This window comes from Musca domestica, unplaced genomic scaffold, assembly GCF_030504385.1.
Source record: "Musca domestica strain aabys unplaced genomic scaffold, Musca_domestica.polishedcontigs.V.1.1 16, whole genome shotgun sequence".
In the NCBI taxonomy this organism is placed as follows: domain Eukaryota; kingdom Metazoa; phylum Arthropoda; class Insecta; order Diptera; family Muscidae; genus Musca; species Musca domestica.
Genome location: NW_026712219.1, coordinates 2,597,877 through 2,615,152, shown reverse-complemented (window position 1 = coordinate 2,615,152; position 17,276 = coordinate 2,597,877). Strand labels below are relative to the sequence as shown.

Genomic DNA, 17,276 nt, shown 5'->3' with positions numbered 1-17,276 from the left:
GTTTATTGGCCTTTTTAAATAACAAACATTTAAAAATACATATCTTTAAGAACTGATCATCTTTAATACCTCTTCGTCATTTCAATTTTCCCTCTTGTGATCTTATCTGGATGGAAGAAAACAAATATTAAATCTCTTTGCCGATTAAAACGTGTGGCCGGGTGATTTGGAAAAATTTATGAGTGCCACAACATAAATCTGAAGTACGCTCGATGGAGTAAACTATGAACTGTCGTCAATTAAACAAAACGCCAAAGTGAAGTGCAGAGCGCAGCGTTAATTTTTGGGCAGCAAAAAATAAATCTGATAAGATAATTTGCAAAGAGCAAACCAGTAGTAGCAATGGAAGCAGATAGTTATCTGCTATTGTTGGCCTATGTGCTATTCCAGGCAACCCTAATGGTAAATGACGTTTCAACCCAGATTCGATAATGAATACATTCAGATTGCATTGATTTATAATCCTTTGATTGTTATTAAAAGTCAATAAAATTATTTGACTTTTGTTGATAATTTTAGTAAAGAAATCTATGAGGCATGACAAAGGAAAACAAACACCTGAAAAGTCATAACATTTACGGTCGAAGGTGGCGTGTTGAGTTTAAGTGGTAATGACGATGGATTAGCTTTGTTTGGGATTTTCTTGTGACGTCAGCTGGAGGGCACTCTTTTGCAGACAAATGTTATCATATCTATTTGATATGTTTATTTAATGGTGTTTTTACTAAAAGAATCACGTTGTCCATTGGATTATCAGACTATAAAGTGCTTTGAAGTTAAGCACTCGCCTATATGGTGATTATGATCCAGTTGAAGAATGGACCTATAAGTGTTGTACGCTTTTCGTTAAAACTATGCAGTTTGTAGTCTTTAGAAGTTAGAAAATTCAATATTCCAGCCAAAAATGTCTAATATAGAATCAAGGTTTGGAGAAGCCACTACATAAGAGTTTTGATCGGTATATATCAATTATCATTGTATAATTATTAGAAGGTGCTGTCAGTAGGAATTACAATTTTCGAATACGAGCAAAGGTTTTAAAGGAGAAAATGGAAAAAAGATTAATTTTCAAAAAAAAAAAAAAAAAAAAAAAAACAAGTAAAAAAGCTGTAAGTTCGGCCAGACTTTGAATACCCTCCACCATTTGGTACGAATTTAACAATTTACAAAAAAAAAACACGGTTTTAAAATTCTGTTAAAATCATGTAGCCGTATATTAGAGTCTATATGGCGACGTGGACCTGCATAGGCAACTTTTGTCACAAGGCAACTTATATCACAATATTCAAATGCGAAACTTGAAATAAATCTGTTTATAATGTAGCTAAAATCGTCAAAATCGTCGAATATAGAGAGGTACCATGGTGGTTATAAAACGTGGATCTGCAGAGAAAATTTTTTGTCATAGGCTGTTATATCGAACTTCACGAACTTCAAATGCGAAATTTGAAACAATTCCGATAAATAATGTCGCTAAAATCATCAAAATACCGAATATCGGGGTGTACCGTTATATGGGGGCTATACGAAGACGTGGACCTGCACAGACAATTTTCTGTCATAGGCTGTAGTATTCATTACGAACTTCAAATGCGAAATTTGAAACAATTCCGGTAAATAGGTTCGCTAAAATCATGAAAATACAGAAGATCGGGGGTACCGTTATATGGGAGCTATACGAAGGCGTGGTCCTGCACAGACAATTTTCTGTGATAGGCTGTAGCATCCATTACGAACTTCAAATACTAAATTTGAAATAGTTCCGGTAAATAATGTCGCTTAAATCATCAAAATACTGAATATTGGGGGGTACCGTTATATGGGGGCTATACGAAAATGTAGACCTACATTGCCCATTTTCTGTTTTATGCTGTAGTATCTATTGAAAACTTTAAATACCAAATTTGAAATAATTCCGGTAAATAATGTAGCTAAAATCATCAAAATACCGAATATCGGGAGGTACAGTTATATGGGAGCTATCCGAAGACGTGGACCTATATGGCCCATTTTCATTACCAAAAGTCCTGCAGACATAGTACACATTTGAGTAAAATTTTATCAACCTACTTCATTTCGTTCGGAAGCTAGAGTGATTTCCACAGACGGACAGACGGACGGACATTCATAAATTGACATAGAATTTTATGCTGATCAAGAATATATATACTTTGTGGGGTCTAAAATGTATATTTCGAGGTGTTACAAACGGAATGACAAACTTAATATACCCTCCATACTATAGTGGAGGGTATAAAAAACAAGTAGAAAAGTATCGGTCGGTTTTGCCGACAGATAGGGTATACATCTGCCAATGTTCGATTATTTAAAAATATTTTGACTTCTGTTATGAATTTTCAAACTCTTGACCCTCTATGGAGTGGGTTTTGAAAGAACGGGTCAATATTGTCCATTTCCTATCGTACCTAAATAAATACGATATAAATATATAAGAAAATCGAACATTTATATCCAATTTATGGGAAATCCATATTCATCTCAGGATTCGAGTTGAGAAATATATATTTAGATATAGCAAGTTGTAAAGAATCGCTGAGTTGCTTCGAAATTTACGACAGCTAAAAGTATTGAAAATTGTGTCCTTTTGTGGGTGAGGTACCAGTAGGGGCTCACAGATTATAGCATCTTCACAACAGATCTTGTGTTAGCAAAAGTGTCTGTATGTGTGAAATTTGAAGAGATTTAGTTGCTTATTTCGTTTTTTTTTTTTGAGCGTTTTGTTTTTCAAAATCTTGAGCCCTATGTGGAGGAGGTAGCAGAAGAAATGGTACCATCTTTATAACAGATCTTGTATTGATGGAAATATCTGATATCTGGTATCAAATACCACTTGTGTGGAGTGCACATTACGAATGTGAAGGACTTAAACACCAAATCGGATGAAATATATAGGGTGAGATAAAAAAACTGCAACAAAGTCAAAAGCTATAATTTTTACATTTTTTTTTTTAATTTATTGAATGAAAATATCGGAAATAGAATCAAATTTTAGAATAAATTTAGATTTGTTCGAATTGGTTACCTTTAGCACAAATTATGACCTTCAAACGGGCAAAGAAACCGTCACACGCTGCCCGAATGTTGCTCTGCGGTATTTTGGTCCATGCCCGGCGAAGCGCTTGTTTGAGGTGATCACTTTTTAAAGCTTGAATTATTGAATATTTTAAAATGGCCATAACTCCTTAAATATTAAGCTTTCGGTGTTTTTAGCTATTATTTGTAAAGCTTGATTATTTCTGATCACTTTTTAAAGCTTGAATTATTGAATATTTTAAAATGGACATAACTCCTTAAATATTGAGTTTTCTGTATTTGGTATTTTTTAGTGCAAGCCTTGCATTCCAAAATACTCCAGACACAATAGTCCAACGGATTGGTATCCGGAGATTTTGGTAGCCATTTTGCGCAGGAAATGAAGCGAGGACCTCATTTTGTAACCATTCTTGGGTGGCGCGTGCTGAGTGCGATGGTTCTGAGTCCTGTTGGAATGTCCAATGTCTGCGACCAAAATGTTTGTGTGCCCAAGGCTTTAATACACCCTCCAGAATATTTTTGCGATAATATTCAGCATTTATTCTGATGCCACGGCCGATTAATACGAGCGGAGAGCGACCATCGGCTGTTATAGAGGCCCACACCATCACCATGGCCGGCGCTTGAGATCTGGTGGCCAACCGAAGGTGCATATTTTCAGCTGTACTTTTTAACAAGTAAACACGATCATTTTGTTTGTTTACAAACTGCTGGACAACGAATGTTTTCTTATAGGAGGAAACCAAAGTCGGGTTTGTGGGGTATACAATTTTTGTTTCGAGGTGTTACAAACGGAATGACAAACTAAAAATACCAACATACTATAGTGGAGAAATTTCAAAAATTCGCATTTGTATAAAAGCTGTACGTTTTTGTATGCCCTCAGCCATGTGGTTAGTGTGGGTATATATCATTTGGTATGGCCTAACCGTTCCTAATCGAAATAACGGTTTAAAAATCTAGGTCTCTTCGGACCAAATCGATTTCAGACAATATGGAGCTACTGCGCGCCATAACTCTCGAAGGGGGTTTCCGATTTGGTCCAAACTTGGTACATCGCAATATTACTAACAAACTTAGATCGAGTTCGAGGAGGGGCAAAATTGGTCCACTCCTAGTGGATCTTTCCCACAAAAGGCGACATTTTTGAAGAAAAAAACTTACTGCACAGAAAGAGAAAGGATAATGCGATTTGCCCCAACTTTTGAAGTCCTAATATTTGCATCAAACCTATGCCAGTCCCGGAATCAAAAACGACAGATTTATACACCCAGCCAATGTTCGATTATTTATATATATTTTGACTTCAGTTATAATGGAATAGGTTCAGAAGGAATGAGCCAATATTGTCCATTTCGCATCGGACCTAAATAAATATGATATAAATATTGCGACGTGCCAGGTTTGGATTATATTGGTAACTTCCTTCACGTTACATGACATATGTGATAATTTTTGGAAAATTTGAGTAGTCGAACAAAGTATTCCATCTTCACATTTCATCTAATACTGATAAAAATACTGATATGGGCAAAATTACAAGAAAATCTAACATTCATATCCATGTTCAACTCAGGTTTCTGATTGAGAGTATGGTGACAGAGAAAAATATTGCAAATTGTGACCCTTAGAGGATAAGATACCAAAAGGGGTTCATTTCTTCAAAACAGATATTGTGGTAGTATGTGTGAAAATTGATAAGAGTTGGATGCCTATTTCGATTTCTTTGAGCGTTTTGTTTTTTCAAAATCATAAACTTATTGTGGGAGAGGTACGAGAAGAAATGGTCCTTCCTCTACCACCTACCGTTCGATATGCGGTCTCATTTCATATCTCATATACCTTGACTCAGTTAAGCCGAAAATATACTCCTTATTTCCAACTTAATTTTATAGGCTGATAAAACTTCGTCGTTTATAATTATAGATTGAAAAAATCCGTGCACCCTGTTGGGCATTGCCAATCGATAAGTTTTATTTAATCAAATAACTCACTTATTAAATCAATATTTTGTTTTGGATTTCCTTTCGGTGGGGGGAGATTATTTGCAAATTTTCACTGTATCGCTGCCCAGATTATTGTTTAGTTCGTTATCATCGATTATCGTTGTTCTTTCTATTGACTTTGATTTATATTTGTTATTTTTTGTGTGGAAAGACAAAAAAACAGTTTATGATAATATGACCACTGCTGGCTGTGCCACTGCGAGCGACCAAAGTTTTCATTTTAGTGGATAATAAATGACATAATTGAGTCGTTGATCGAACCTCCACTCAGGCGGTAGTGGAACGGTAGTTGCATTTAAAGGATATTAGAAACAATTCAAAAAAAATGACTGCGGATATAGAAAAGGGTAAAATATTAAAAAAATGCTCAATAGTGAGAAAGTGAAAAAATAAAGATTTGTTATGAGAAGTGAAAAAATAAGAAACGAAGAGAAAAATGATAAAAATAATATTACCAAAAATATAATACTAAATTTAAATAAGATTGAAGAAAAACCAATGAAGTAACAATATGGCATCGATCGCAAACAAAAACAATAAATGTTACATAACTTTGATAAATTTCAAAATAGTTTCTTTTGAAACACTTAATCAGTTGAATTCTGAAAAAAAAAAAAACACTTTGGTCACACACGCGGTCTTCTTGGTCCTTTTTTTTCAAAATGTGGTTGAAAATTACCTTTAAACGGGAGGCATATTAAACGAAATTACAACCAACAACCAAAGAAAAGCAATGTCAGTTTCCATTATAAAGAACTTAATGGAATGTGTTCCCAATTTTTTATACCCTCAGCCATATGGCTACAGAAAGAATATATCATATGATACGGCCATAACATGCCCTATAAAAATGAAGATTTTAAATCATAGGCCTCTTTGAACGAAATCCGTTTAAGGACAATTATGATCGATTTAAAAAAGGATGTTCCAATTTAATATAAAATTTGCAAATCCCAACCCAGTTCTATGTTAGGTGGGAAAATGGAAAATATTGGCCCAATCCATCAAGTGCTTCCCTCACAAGGGGTCAGAGTTTTGAATAATTATAACTCATACAAAACGTGAAACAAGAATCCAATGCGCCTAAAATTTCACACATCTCACTATTGCCGCCAACACTGTGAAGATGATAGATATTGACACATCCCTTTTTGAACCTCCACCACGAAGGGTCACCATTTCAACACTTACATCTCATAATGTGAGGAGAAAGTTAGCGATTCTTTCCAATGTTGGTATATCCATGGTACAATAAGGAGGTAGCTTACAGCTTCGTAAAACTACAGAAATACAGCTCTGAGCATGGTACAATGAAGAGAAGGTAGGTCAGTTTTGAAAAAAATTCAAGTATAGATGTCTACCTGTTTGGCTTGTAATGTCAAAATTAGTATCAAAACAATAAAAAATCAAACAACTTGTTTCATTTATTTTGAGTAAATAATTGAAAACCGCGATAATTGAATGAAAGGTCAACACTTATTTTCAAAATCATGTACTATATATCTCTAAAGGATTATTTCGCTACAAAAACTCTAGATTTTTTCGATGCATACGTTGAAATAAACATTTTGAAAACAGCCGAATTTGAATATTTTCGGAACAATTTTTTTCTTATTGAAAAGAAAACACATACATAAACAAATAAAGATGACATATTAAGCCAAGAAAATAAAAAAATTAAAATCATATGGTATCGTAGCCCTACCTTGATATCATTGTACCATGGCCCTGAGGCTATGCCCGCTTCCTGTCGGACTCATTCAAAATTGTTGTTGTTTTAATTTTTTCATATTTTTCCTAATTTTTAAATTGAGTTAAATATCACGAAAAATTAGCAAAATGCCTGAATTTTCTCCCAAAAACATGATCCAATCTGTTCAATCTTTCAATTTCGTGGCTAAACGGGTTAATAGCTTTAATGCGCGAGACGCAATGTACGTGTCTTCCAATCAATGGTTTTGAAAATACTTTGTTTTCATTTTTCAAAACAATAAATACATACACGAAATTGGCAGAAGTCGGGCACAATTAGAAAAAAATGTAATCAGCTGGGAGCTCTACCTTACCTTTTTATTGTACCATGGGTATATCCATGGTACAATGATATCAAGGTAGGGCTATGATACCATATGATTTTAATTTTTTTATTTTCTTGGCTTAATATGTCATCTTTATTTGTGTATGTATGTGTTTTCTTTTCAATAACAAAAAAAAATGTTCAGAAAATATTCAAGTTCGGCTGTTTTCAAAATGTTTATTTCAACGTATGCATCGACAAAATCTAGTTTTTGTAGCGAAATAATCCTTTTTGAGATACATAGTCCATGATTTTGAAAAGAAGTGTTGACCTTTCATTCAGTTATCGCGTTTTTCAATTATTTATTCAAAATAAATGCAACAAGTTGTTTGATTTTTAATTGTTTTGATACTAATTCTGACATTACAAGCCTCTAGAGACCTCTATACTTACAATTTTTTCAAAGTTGGCCTACCTTCTCTTCGTTGTACCATGGGTATATCCATATATTTCTCTCATTTGCACTTCACAATATTTTTAATCAGTGTAAGATGAAGTGTGAAAATTGAACATTTCGGTCCAATACATCTAGTACCTCCCGCACATTTCATATATCTCACGTAAAGTGAAGGAAGACTAAGGTCAGATAAGAAATGTACAAAATTGACCCACTCCGGTAGTTGGAATAATCACGGACATTGACTTTTTAGCCTATTAATTTTTTTAGTTTTTTTGCTCTACACCACATAGTGGTAAGGGGAAAATGGGTTCAGATACAGCAATGGCTCGCATATATATGTTTCATCCGATTTGGAGGGTTTGAGTCCCTCACATGCTAAATATGCACTCTACAACAATGATCTATGGTACCCGATATCAGATACAGCTCAGAAATACATCTATAAAATTCTATGGAGATCGGATCAGATTCGGACATAGCACCCATACATATCTTTATCCGATATCAGGTTTATTGTGCACCAAATTGCTAATATCAGCCAAAATGAACTTAATATTGATAATTCCGATTGAATTCATCCAAGAAGAAAGTATTTCAAATTTGGTGAAAATCTGGTCAAATATAGTTATAGCTCCCATATATATGTTTCATCCGATTTAGTGTTAAAATCCCTCAAATGCGTAATATGCACTCCTCAACAATGATATTTTATAAAGAGCATCAGATATTACTTAAAAATACCTCTGCTAAATATTATCGAGATCGGTTCAGGTTTTTATGTAGCTTCGATATACATATATATATTATCTGATTATACGGTTATTGTTCATTATATATGTAATATACGAATAGGTTTTTTTCATATTCAACAGAATTTTATCATTTGGCGAATCTCGGTCTGGTATATCTATTGCTCCAAGAAATATTTTTATACCCTGCAACACTAGATGTGTTGGCGGTTTTATAAGTATAATAACACCTCCAAATATTGGTTTCCCACATAGGAAAGTATATATGGAACTTCCTATCTCCCAGATCTATGCCGAAATTAACAAAGGAGATGGGGCTAGGGCCAAAATAGAAGCCTATTGCTTTTGGAGATGATCGCATAATATTTAGGGGTTAAAATGGAACAAAACCTGAAAAATTTCCTGATTTTTCAGTTGCTCTACAGGTCGCAATAATGGATCAATCGACGCGGAAGTTAGCATAAGGCTAGAGCTTCGGGCTGGGCAGAAGTCTTCCAATTTTGATGGTCATCGGATAATATTTAGTGGGTGAAATAAACCATAACTTTTGTGTTATATAAATTTCAAAATTTCTATTAAACCGAGAATAGAATAGAAACCCGGCGAAATCACAAATAGACGAACAGGTCAATTATGGCCGTTACGTACATGCCGATAGTAAACATATCGGATGTATATAGCGAAATATATACAATGAAGGGGATGTTAGCTAGAATGCTTATACCTCAAGAATGGCTGGACCGATTTTGACAAATTTTGTGAATTTAGAATGCCCTATCGGCATAAAAGTATAAAATCTAAAAAAAAAATCGCGTAAAAATATGCCAATAATGATCTTAATATAGATTTTGAAGTATTTTGTGACATTTTTATATTTTTTCATATTTTTTTATCGCATGCGATTTTTGACTTACAATATTGAAGTGCACATTTTGTAATATTTTTTCACCTAACAACACAGGTTGGGGTTATTTTATACAGATTGCAAAAATCGTCCGATTTTCACAAAAATTTTCCCAAGGGCAGGGTTAGGCTCAAAAGGGCTAGGCCTATTGCTTTCAAAGATGTCCCAACAATTAAAAATGTTCCTGATTTTGCATTTGTCGAATATAGCCTAATATCGTAGACAAGCAAATCATATAGATGAGTCTAAATTTTGGAGATAAACAGGTGCCTCTCGTTTTTGGAGATGATCGCAAAATAGTTAGGGGTTCAAATGAACCAAAAACATAAACAGTTTCCTGATCGCACAATTTAAACCAATCGACAAGTCTGAGAAGTGAGTTAAGGACAGGGAAGAATTCTAGAATTTTGGATGACCTTTGGATTATATTTAGCTGTAAAATGACCACAACAATCAACAATATTGGGCAAATGTCCCTGGTGAAAATTATAAGGGTAATATCTGGGCAGTGCTCCGTCGCAGAATTTTAAAAGCGAAATCTTCCAAAATGGATTTGGACATAAGTGGGCTTCTAACATATTGTAGTGTTTTAGGGTATCACATGGTCGGCCCGACATGACTATAGCCTTTGCTTACTTGTTTAATATAATCCTTATCGAGGTTATATCATGCACTACACAGCAATGTTGTTTGGTACTAAAGGGCAAGAGCCTCCGTCAAAATCGATTCAGAGTTGGACTACTCTAAAGCCATAAGCATTTAAATAAGGATCATCGTTTTTATGATCTACTTCACATAAATTCCCAATAAAAACGTTTTTGTTACGGGAGCTCTACTAAACACACATAGTGGTGTGGGATATCATATAGTCAGCCCCGCCTGACTTTTAATCTTTCCTTACTGGTTTATATATGTGTATCGATTGGATAAAATTTACTTCACGAAACATTATTAATACTGGTCTAAGATTCCATAATTGTATCATATGGTGGCACCAGCTATTTTTAAGGTGTGTTTTATGTCCTGATAACATTTTTCCCGATCGTAGTGACTATAATTAAATATTTAGAATTCTAAATTTGTAGAAAAAAAACCATATCCTTGTAAATATTTTTCATGCCGATAGAGATTTTGGAATTTCTGTTGATCGGTTTGGCCTTCAATCATGGGTATTGTGAAAGTTCTAACCATTGAACTAACTACAAATTAATATTTTTACACGTTATGGTATCTGACCCTTTTTCTGATTTAAGATAACTGATTTCAAAATAATTCAAATTTTGATATGGTGAAGGTCTTGAAATGATCGGCTCGGCCAAAATAAAATAATATCTTTACCAGTTTTTTTATTGAATTCAATTTTTGTATATTAAAATAGGACCTATTTTGGGCCAACGACACCTGCAGGTGTTCCTGCTCTTCCTTGCCATTACCGTGAATTATATTGCTAAATTTAATGCTGGAGTAGCGGTGGTTGCCATGACAAATGCAGAAACAACAAATCCAGATTTTCCGGTAAGTAAAAATAATAGGAAAACCCTCAGATATAATTTAAGAGGAGTTCCAAAGATTATTCTAATATACATATATTCAAAATGTTCTTAATAAATAGAAGACCTTCAAGACACTTCTTCGATGTTTCTGAAATACTATTGGAAGCCTTCAGAAGATCTACTGTAAAAAACTCTTGATTAATCTTTCAAAGAAAGCCTTCTATTTTTGAAGGCTATCTTGAATATATGTCAAACATAGAAGCTTTTTTGAAGGACTTGCATTTCGAAAAAATCTGTTGACGTTTATACAGCTATATTTTGGATGTCTTCGCTGTATAAATGCTTTTGAAAGGTCTCCTATTTATGGAAAACCTTCGGAAAGTCTTCTTTCTTTTAATACTCCTTGAAGGTTTTTTTTTTTCATTGAAGATCTATGGAAGGATGTATTTTTATACCCTACAACACTATGTGTTGGGGGTATTATAAGTTTGATTGGGCCAAAAATTATGTAACACCTCGAAATATTGGTTTCCCACATAGGAAAGTATATATGGATCTTCCTAGCTCGCCGAGCTGAGTCGATCTAGCTATGTATGTCCGTCCGTCCGTCTGTCCGTCTGTCCGTCTGTCCATGTTAATTTGTAATCACTCTACAGGTCGCAATTATGGCCCGATCTTCACGAAATTTAGAATGTAGGTGGGGCTTGGACCAGAATAGAACCCTATTGCTTTTGGAGATGATCGCCAAATGTTTAGGGGTTTAAATGGACCAAATACTGAAAAAATTTCGGATTTTGCAGTAGCTATACAGGCCGCAATTATAGACCAATCGACGCGAAATTTCGCATGTAGATAAAGTTTAGGGCGGGAAAGAAGCCTACTAATTTGGGTGGTCATCGGATAATATTTAGCGGGTAAAATAGACCATATCTTTTGTGTTGAAAAAAATCAAAATTTTTCATTAAACCGTGAATATTTTAAATCCCGGCGAAATCACAAAGCTATCCCAAGGTTACTTCTGACCTTTACATTGATGTTATTATCCAACAAATCGGATATATAGCAAAATATGTGCGATATATATGCCTATCAAAGGAGATATGCTTGAAAGATCTCTTATATGTCGAGAACGGCTGAACTGATTTCGACAGTTCTCATTAATTCAGAATGGCCTCTTGGCAGGAAAGAAAAAACGTCTAAAAAATCGCATAAACATATCTCTCTAAAGATGAAAATATTGATTTTGTAAAATTTTCTCACATTTTTTCAATTTTGTCATATTTTTGGCATATTTTCATTTTGAATTAAAAATTTGGTAATATTTCTACATCTAACAAAACTAAGTAGTTAGGATATCAGGATATCATATACAGATCTCATTTAAGGCCCGATCCTTACGAAATTTTGCATGGGGATAAGATGAGGGTCAGAATAGAAGCCTACTCATTTTGGAGATGATCGCCATATATTTAGGGGTTGAAATGGAGCAAAAAACTGCAAAATTGTCGGCAGGTCGTAATTATCGCCCGATCCTCACACACATTTGAATGGGGGTTACCGGGCATTGCAAAAGCCAAGCAGTTTCGGATGACCATCCAAAAATATTCAATGTGTGAAATAGTTTGCCAACTTTTGTAGACAAAATACGAAAAGGTCCATTCCAGTGACTTTTTGGAGAATTCACAAATACAGGAAAGACACACTTCTCACTATTTCGTTAACGCTGATTTCGTTGAAGAATATAGTCAAATGTCTGTATCTCATATTGATGCGTTTCATTCAAAAAAAAAAAAAAAAAAAAAAAAAAAAAAAAAAATAATAAATGTTAATCTTTTGCCACTTCTGAAAGGTTATAGGTCTTTGGGAAATATTGGTTCCAGATCTAGGAAGACCATTTACGTGCAACATCTACCAATAAATTGGAAATGAGCAAATTAGTTAAAGTTTCTATTATTCGAAAATTAGAGAACGAAATCTGGTGGTTTTCTTTTATTATTTGTCACAATATCTTGTGGAATTCTTTCGAGTATCTCGCCTATGTAAACAGTATCGTTTATTATAGTGTTGTAGGGTATTCAACGGTCGGCCCCGCTCGACTGTAGCCTTTGCTTACTTGTTATGGTATATTTTTATACCCTACAACACTATGTGTTGGGGGTATTATAAGTTTGATTGGGCCAGAATTTATGTAACACCTCGAAATATTGGTTTCCCATATAGGAAAATATATATGGATCTTCCTAGCTCGCCGAGCTGAGTCGATCTAGCTATGTATGTCCGTCCGTCCGTCTGTCCGTCTGTCCATGTTAATTTGTAATCACTCTACAGGTCGCAATTATGGCCCGATCTTCACGAAATTTAGAATGGAGGTGGGGCTAGGGTCAGAATAGAACCCTATTTCTTTTGGAGATGATCGCCAAATGTTTAGGGGTTGAAATGGACCAAATACTGAAAAAATGTCGGATTTTGCAGTAGCTATACAGGTCGCAATTATAGACCAATCGACGCGGAATTGCGCATGTAGCTAGAGTTTAGGGCGGGGAAGAAACCTACCAATTTGGGTGGTCATCGGATAATATTTAGCGGGTAAAATAGACCATATCTTTTGTGTTGAAAAAATTCAAAATTTTTCTTTAAACCGTGAATTTTTTAAATCCCGGCAAAATCAGAAAGCCTTGACAAGGTTACTTCTGATCTTTACATTGATGTTAACATCCAACGAAACGGATATATAGCAAAATATGTGCGATATATATGTCTATCAAAGAAGATATGCTTGAAAGATCTCTTATATGTCGAGAACGGCTGAACTGATTTCGACAGTTCTCATTAATTCAGAATGGCCTCTTGGCAGGAAAGAAACAACGTCTAAAAAATCGCATAAAAATATCTCTCTAAAGACGAAAATATTGATTTTCTAACATTTTCTCATATTTTTTTCAATTTTGTCACATTTTTGGCATATTTTCATTTTGAATTAAACATTTGGTAATATTTCTACAGCTAACAAAACTAAGTAGTTAGGATATCAGGATATCATTTACAGATCGCATTTATGGTCCGATCCTAACCAAATTTTGCATGGGGATCAGATGAGGGTCAGAATAGAAGCCTACTCTTTTTGGAGATGATCGCCATATATTTAGGGGTTGAAATGGACCAAAAAACTGCACGCACATTTAAATGGGGGTTACCAGACATTGCAAAAGCCAAGCAGTTTTAGATGGCCATCCAAAAATATTCAATGTGTGAAATAGTTTGCCAACTTTTGTAGACAAAATACGAAAATGTCCATTCCAGTGACTTTTTGGAGAATTCGCAAATACAGAAAAGACGCACTTCTGACTATTTCGTTAACTCTGATTTCGTTGAAGAATATAATCAAATGTCTGTATCTCATATAGATGCGTTTCAGTCAAAAACAAATAATAAATGTTAATCTTTTGCCACTTCTGAGAGATTATAGGTCTTTGGGAAATATTGGTTCCAGATCTAGGAAGACCGTTTATGTGCAACATCTACCAATAAATTGGAAATGAGCAAATTAGTTTAAGTTGGTATTATTCGAAAATTAGAGAACGAAACCTGGTGGTTTTCTTTTATTATTTTTCACAATATCTTGTGGAATTCTTTCGAGTATCTCGCCTATATAAACTGTATCGTTTATTATAGTGTTGTAGGGTATTCAACGGTCGGCCCCGCTCGACTGTAGCCTTTGCTTACTTGTTTTTTTTGAGTTCTATATACTTCTCTTCCCTTGTGAGGAGGATTTTCAGGAGTCATCAATAATTAATTTTTATACCCTACACCACAAGGTGGTCAGGGAATTATGTCTTTGTGCATTTGTTGTAACAGGCAAAAGTAAACGAGATAGACCCATAGTTCTTTTTGATGATCTGCATAGAATCACATTCTAAGTCCATTTATGCACGTCCGTCCATCTGTCCATGTAATTTGTAAACAAAATACAGGTCGCATTTATTGCCCGATCCAGATGAAATGTTGCACAAATCATTTGTTTGGCCCAAGGACGAACACTATTGAAACCCTAAGATAATCGGTCAAAATTTAGATATAGCTCCCATATATATCTACGTCCGATTTGCCTTTTATTGTGCAACAACGTGTAATATCAGCCCGAATTGTATGGAATTTTGAATATACACCCAAATTAAGCCTAACAATAAGTATGCCAAATTTGATCGAAATCGGTTCAGATATAGCTATAGCTCCCATATATATTGTTCATCCGATTTGTTATATTTGTTACCCACAACCGTAATATGCACTCCGTAACAACGATATTCAGGGAAATATATCAAATACAGCTCAGAAATATTTTTGCCAAATTTTATCGAGATCGGTTCAGATTTGGATATAGCTCCCATATACATTTTTATCCGATTTTAAATTATTTGTGCACCAAATGGGCAACACAAGTCCGAATTCAAAAGATACAAATGCTTCGGCATATTTAGTCCTCTGAACTTTAAATTAAAATTATAATCATAGCGTGTAAGATTAAATTCTCTCACAAAAACTTTTAATTGTTATGTGGAGCTCTACTAAATTAGCAAAGTGGTGTAGGGTATCATAAAGTCGGCTCGCCCGACGTTAAGACTTTCTTTACTGGTTTTTATTATTTTTTATATTTTTCAGGAATACGATTGGAATGAAATGGAAAAATCCTACATCCTGTCGAGTTTCTTTTGGGGTTACTTTGTGACACAATTTCCCGGTGGCTATTTGTGTCGGCGATTTGGTGCCAAAGTGACAATGTTCGTTTCGACGTTGGGCTCCGCCTTGGGGGCTCTGCTTATACCATTCACCGTGGACTGGGGTGGCTGGCAGGTGTATTGTGGCATTCGTGTTGTACAGGGTCTATTCCAAGGACTGCTATTTCCCTGTATTCATGCTCACCTGGCCGCCTGGTGTCCGGTGAGCGAAAGAAATCGTTTGGGAGCCCTAGCCAATACGGGCATTGAGTGTGGCACTGTCCTGGCAATGTTTTTAAGTGGCATCATAGCTGCCTCCAGCATGGGATGGCCGGGTATTTCTTATATATCCTGCGGTGTTGGTGTTGTATGGTGTATTTTGTGGATTGTATTTGCCGCCAATAGCCCCAGCGAATCGAAATTAATTTCCGAAGCCGAATGCAATTACATTGAAAGTTCCAAGAATGCCCTGAAGGAGGTGGATGCACGTGACACACCGAAAAAGATTCCTGTGCCATGGGCGGCTATTATGAGCTCATGGCCGTTCTGGGCGTTGCTGGTTGCCAGATCTGCCCAATCGTGGGGTTTCTCAACGCTACAAGCTGAGATTCCTTCCTATATGAATGGTGTCCTGGGCATGGATATGAAGAGTAATGCCTTGTTTTCGGCCCTACCCTATTTTGCCATGTGGTGTATGTCGTACATCTATTTGATTTTATCGGATGTTTTATTGCAAAAGGAAATTTTGAGCCTAAATGGAATTAGGAAAACTTTCAACTCCTTGGCATTTTGGGTACCAGCAGTTGGTCTAATAGCTGTGGGATTTGTGGGCGAAAGCCAACAAACATTGGCCATTGTTTTGATGACAGCTAATGTGGGTATCAATGCGGGTTCCACCATTGGTAGTGCCTTGAACACCATTGATTTGTCGCCCAATCATGCTGGCATTCTAATGGGTATTGTCAATACATCGGCCAATATTATACCAATTTTGACACCGCTGCTGGTGGGATTGATTGTGAAGAATGAGGTAAGTAACAGATGAAGAATTTGATGAGGTACAACAAAGTAATGCTTCTTCATTTTGGTTTCTAGGAGGATCGCACAGAATGGCAAATAGTCTTTGCCATTTCGGCCATTGTCTTTGGTTTGGGCAACTTGTTCTACATTGTCTTTGGATCCACAAAACTGCAGCCATGGGATGATGAAAATTTCCTCCTTTCGAAAGATATACAAAATGAAGACTGTGTTGATAACAAATCGACGGAAACGAAAGAAAAGTATTAAATTATTTATTATTTAAGATTATATTAGACATATAAGTCATATGATATGTTAAAGTATTATAAGTAGTTTTTAGATATACGGCTTTTTATTTTATTAAACAACAACAAGTAAAAAAGCAGTAAATTCGGCCGGGCCGAACTTTGAATACCCTCCACCATTTGAAACTAATTTGAAAATTTTCAAAAAAATAAATTCCATTAAAAATTCAGTTAAAATCTTTAAAATACCTAATATCGAAAGGTGCCGATATATGAGGGATATAGGAAATTGTGGATCTATATAGACAAATCTATATCTGGGGGCAAAGTACTCACAAAGAACTCTTTGTGTAAAATTTCAGACAGTACCGTTGAAAAATGTATCTAAAATCGTCAAAATACCGAATATCGGGGTGTACCGTTATATGGAGGATATAGATATCGTGGACCTATATAGACAATTCTCTTCCAGGGGGTAAAGTACTCGCAAGGAACTACTTGTGTGGATTTTCAGACAATTCTATTCAAAAATATGGCTAACATTATCAAAATACCGAATATCGGGGGTACCGTTATATGGGGGCTATACGATATTGTGAACCGAATATTTATA

At 35.2% G+C, this 17,276-nt stretch overlaps 1 protein-coding gene across 1 annotated transcript; it reads left to right on the top strand.

Annotated features, from left to right (window-relative positions):
• Nucleotides 1-5,300: 5,300 nt before the first annotated feature.
• On the top strand, nt 5,301-16,900 carry LOC101895176 (putative inorganic phosphate cotransporter). Its single transcript, XM_059119980.1, has 4 exons — nt 5,301-5,407; nt 10,569-10,705; nt 15,343-16,428; nt 16,494-16,900. Exons 1-4 carry the CDS (start codon nt 5,386-5,388, stop codon nt 16,683-16,685), a joined length of 1,437 nt encoding a protein of 478 aa, XP_058975963.1. The 5' UTR covers nt 5,301-5,385; the 3' UTR covers nt 16,686-16,900.
• The last annotated feature ends 376 nt before the right edge of the window (nt 16,901-17,276 follow it).

Coding starts and splice junctions, on each gene's coding strand:
- LOC101895176 (XM_059119980.1), top strand. CDS start 5,386: ATGACTGCGGATATAGAAAAGG. Junction 5,408..10,568: donor GACTGCGGATATAGAAAAGG/GTAAAATATTAA, acceptor ATATTAAAATAG/GACCTATTTTGGGCCAACGA. Junction 10,706..15,342: donor CAACAAATCCAGATTTTCCG/GTAAGTAAAAAT, acceptor TATATTTTTCAG/GAATACGATTGGAATGAAAT.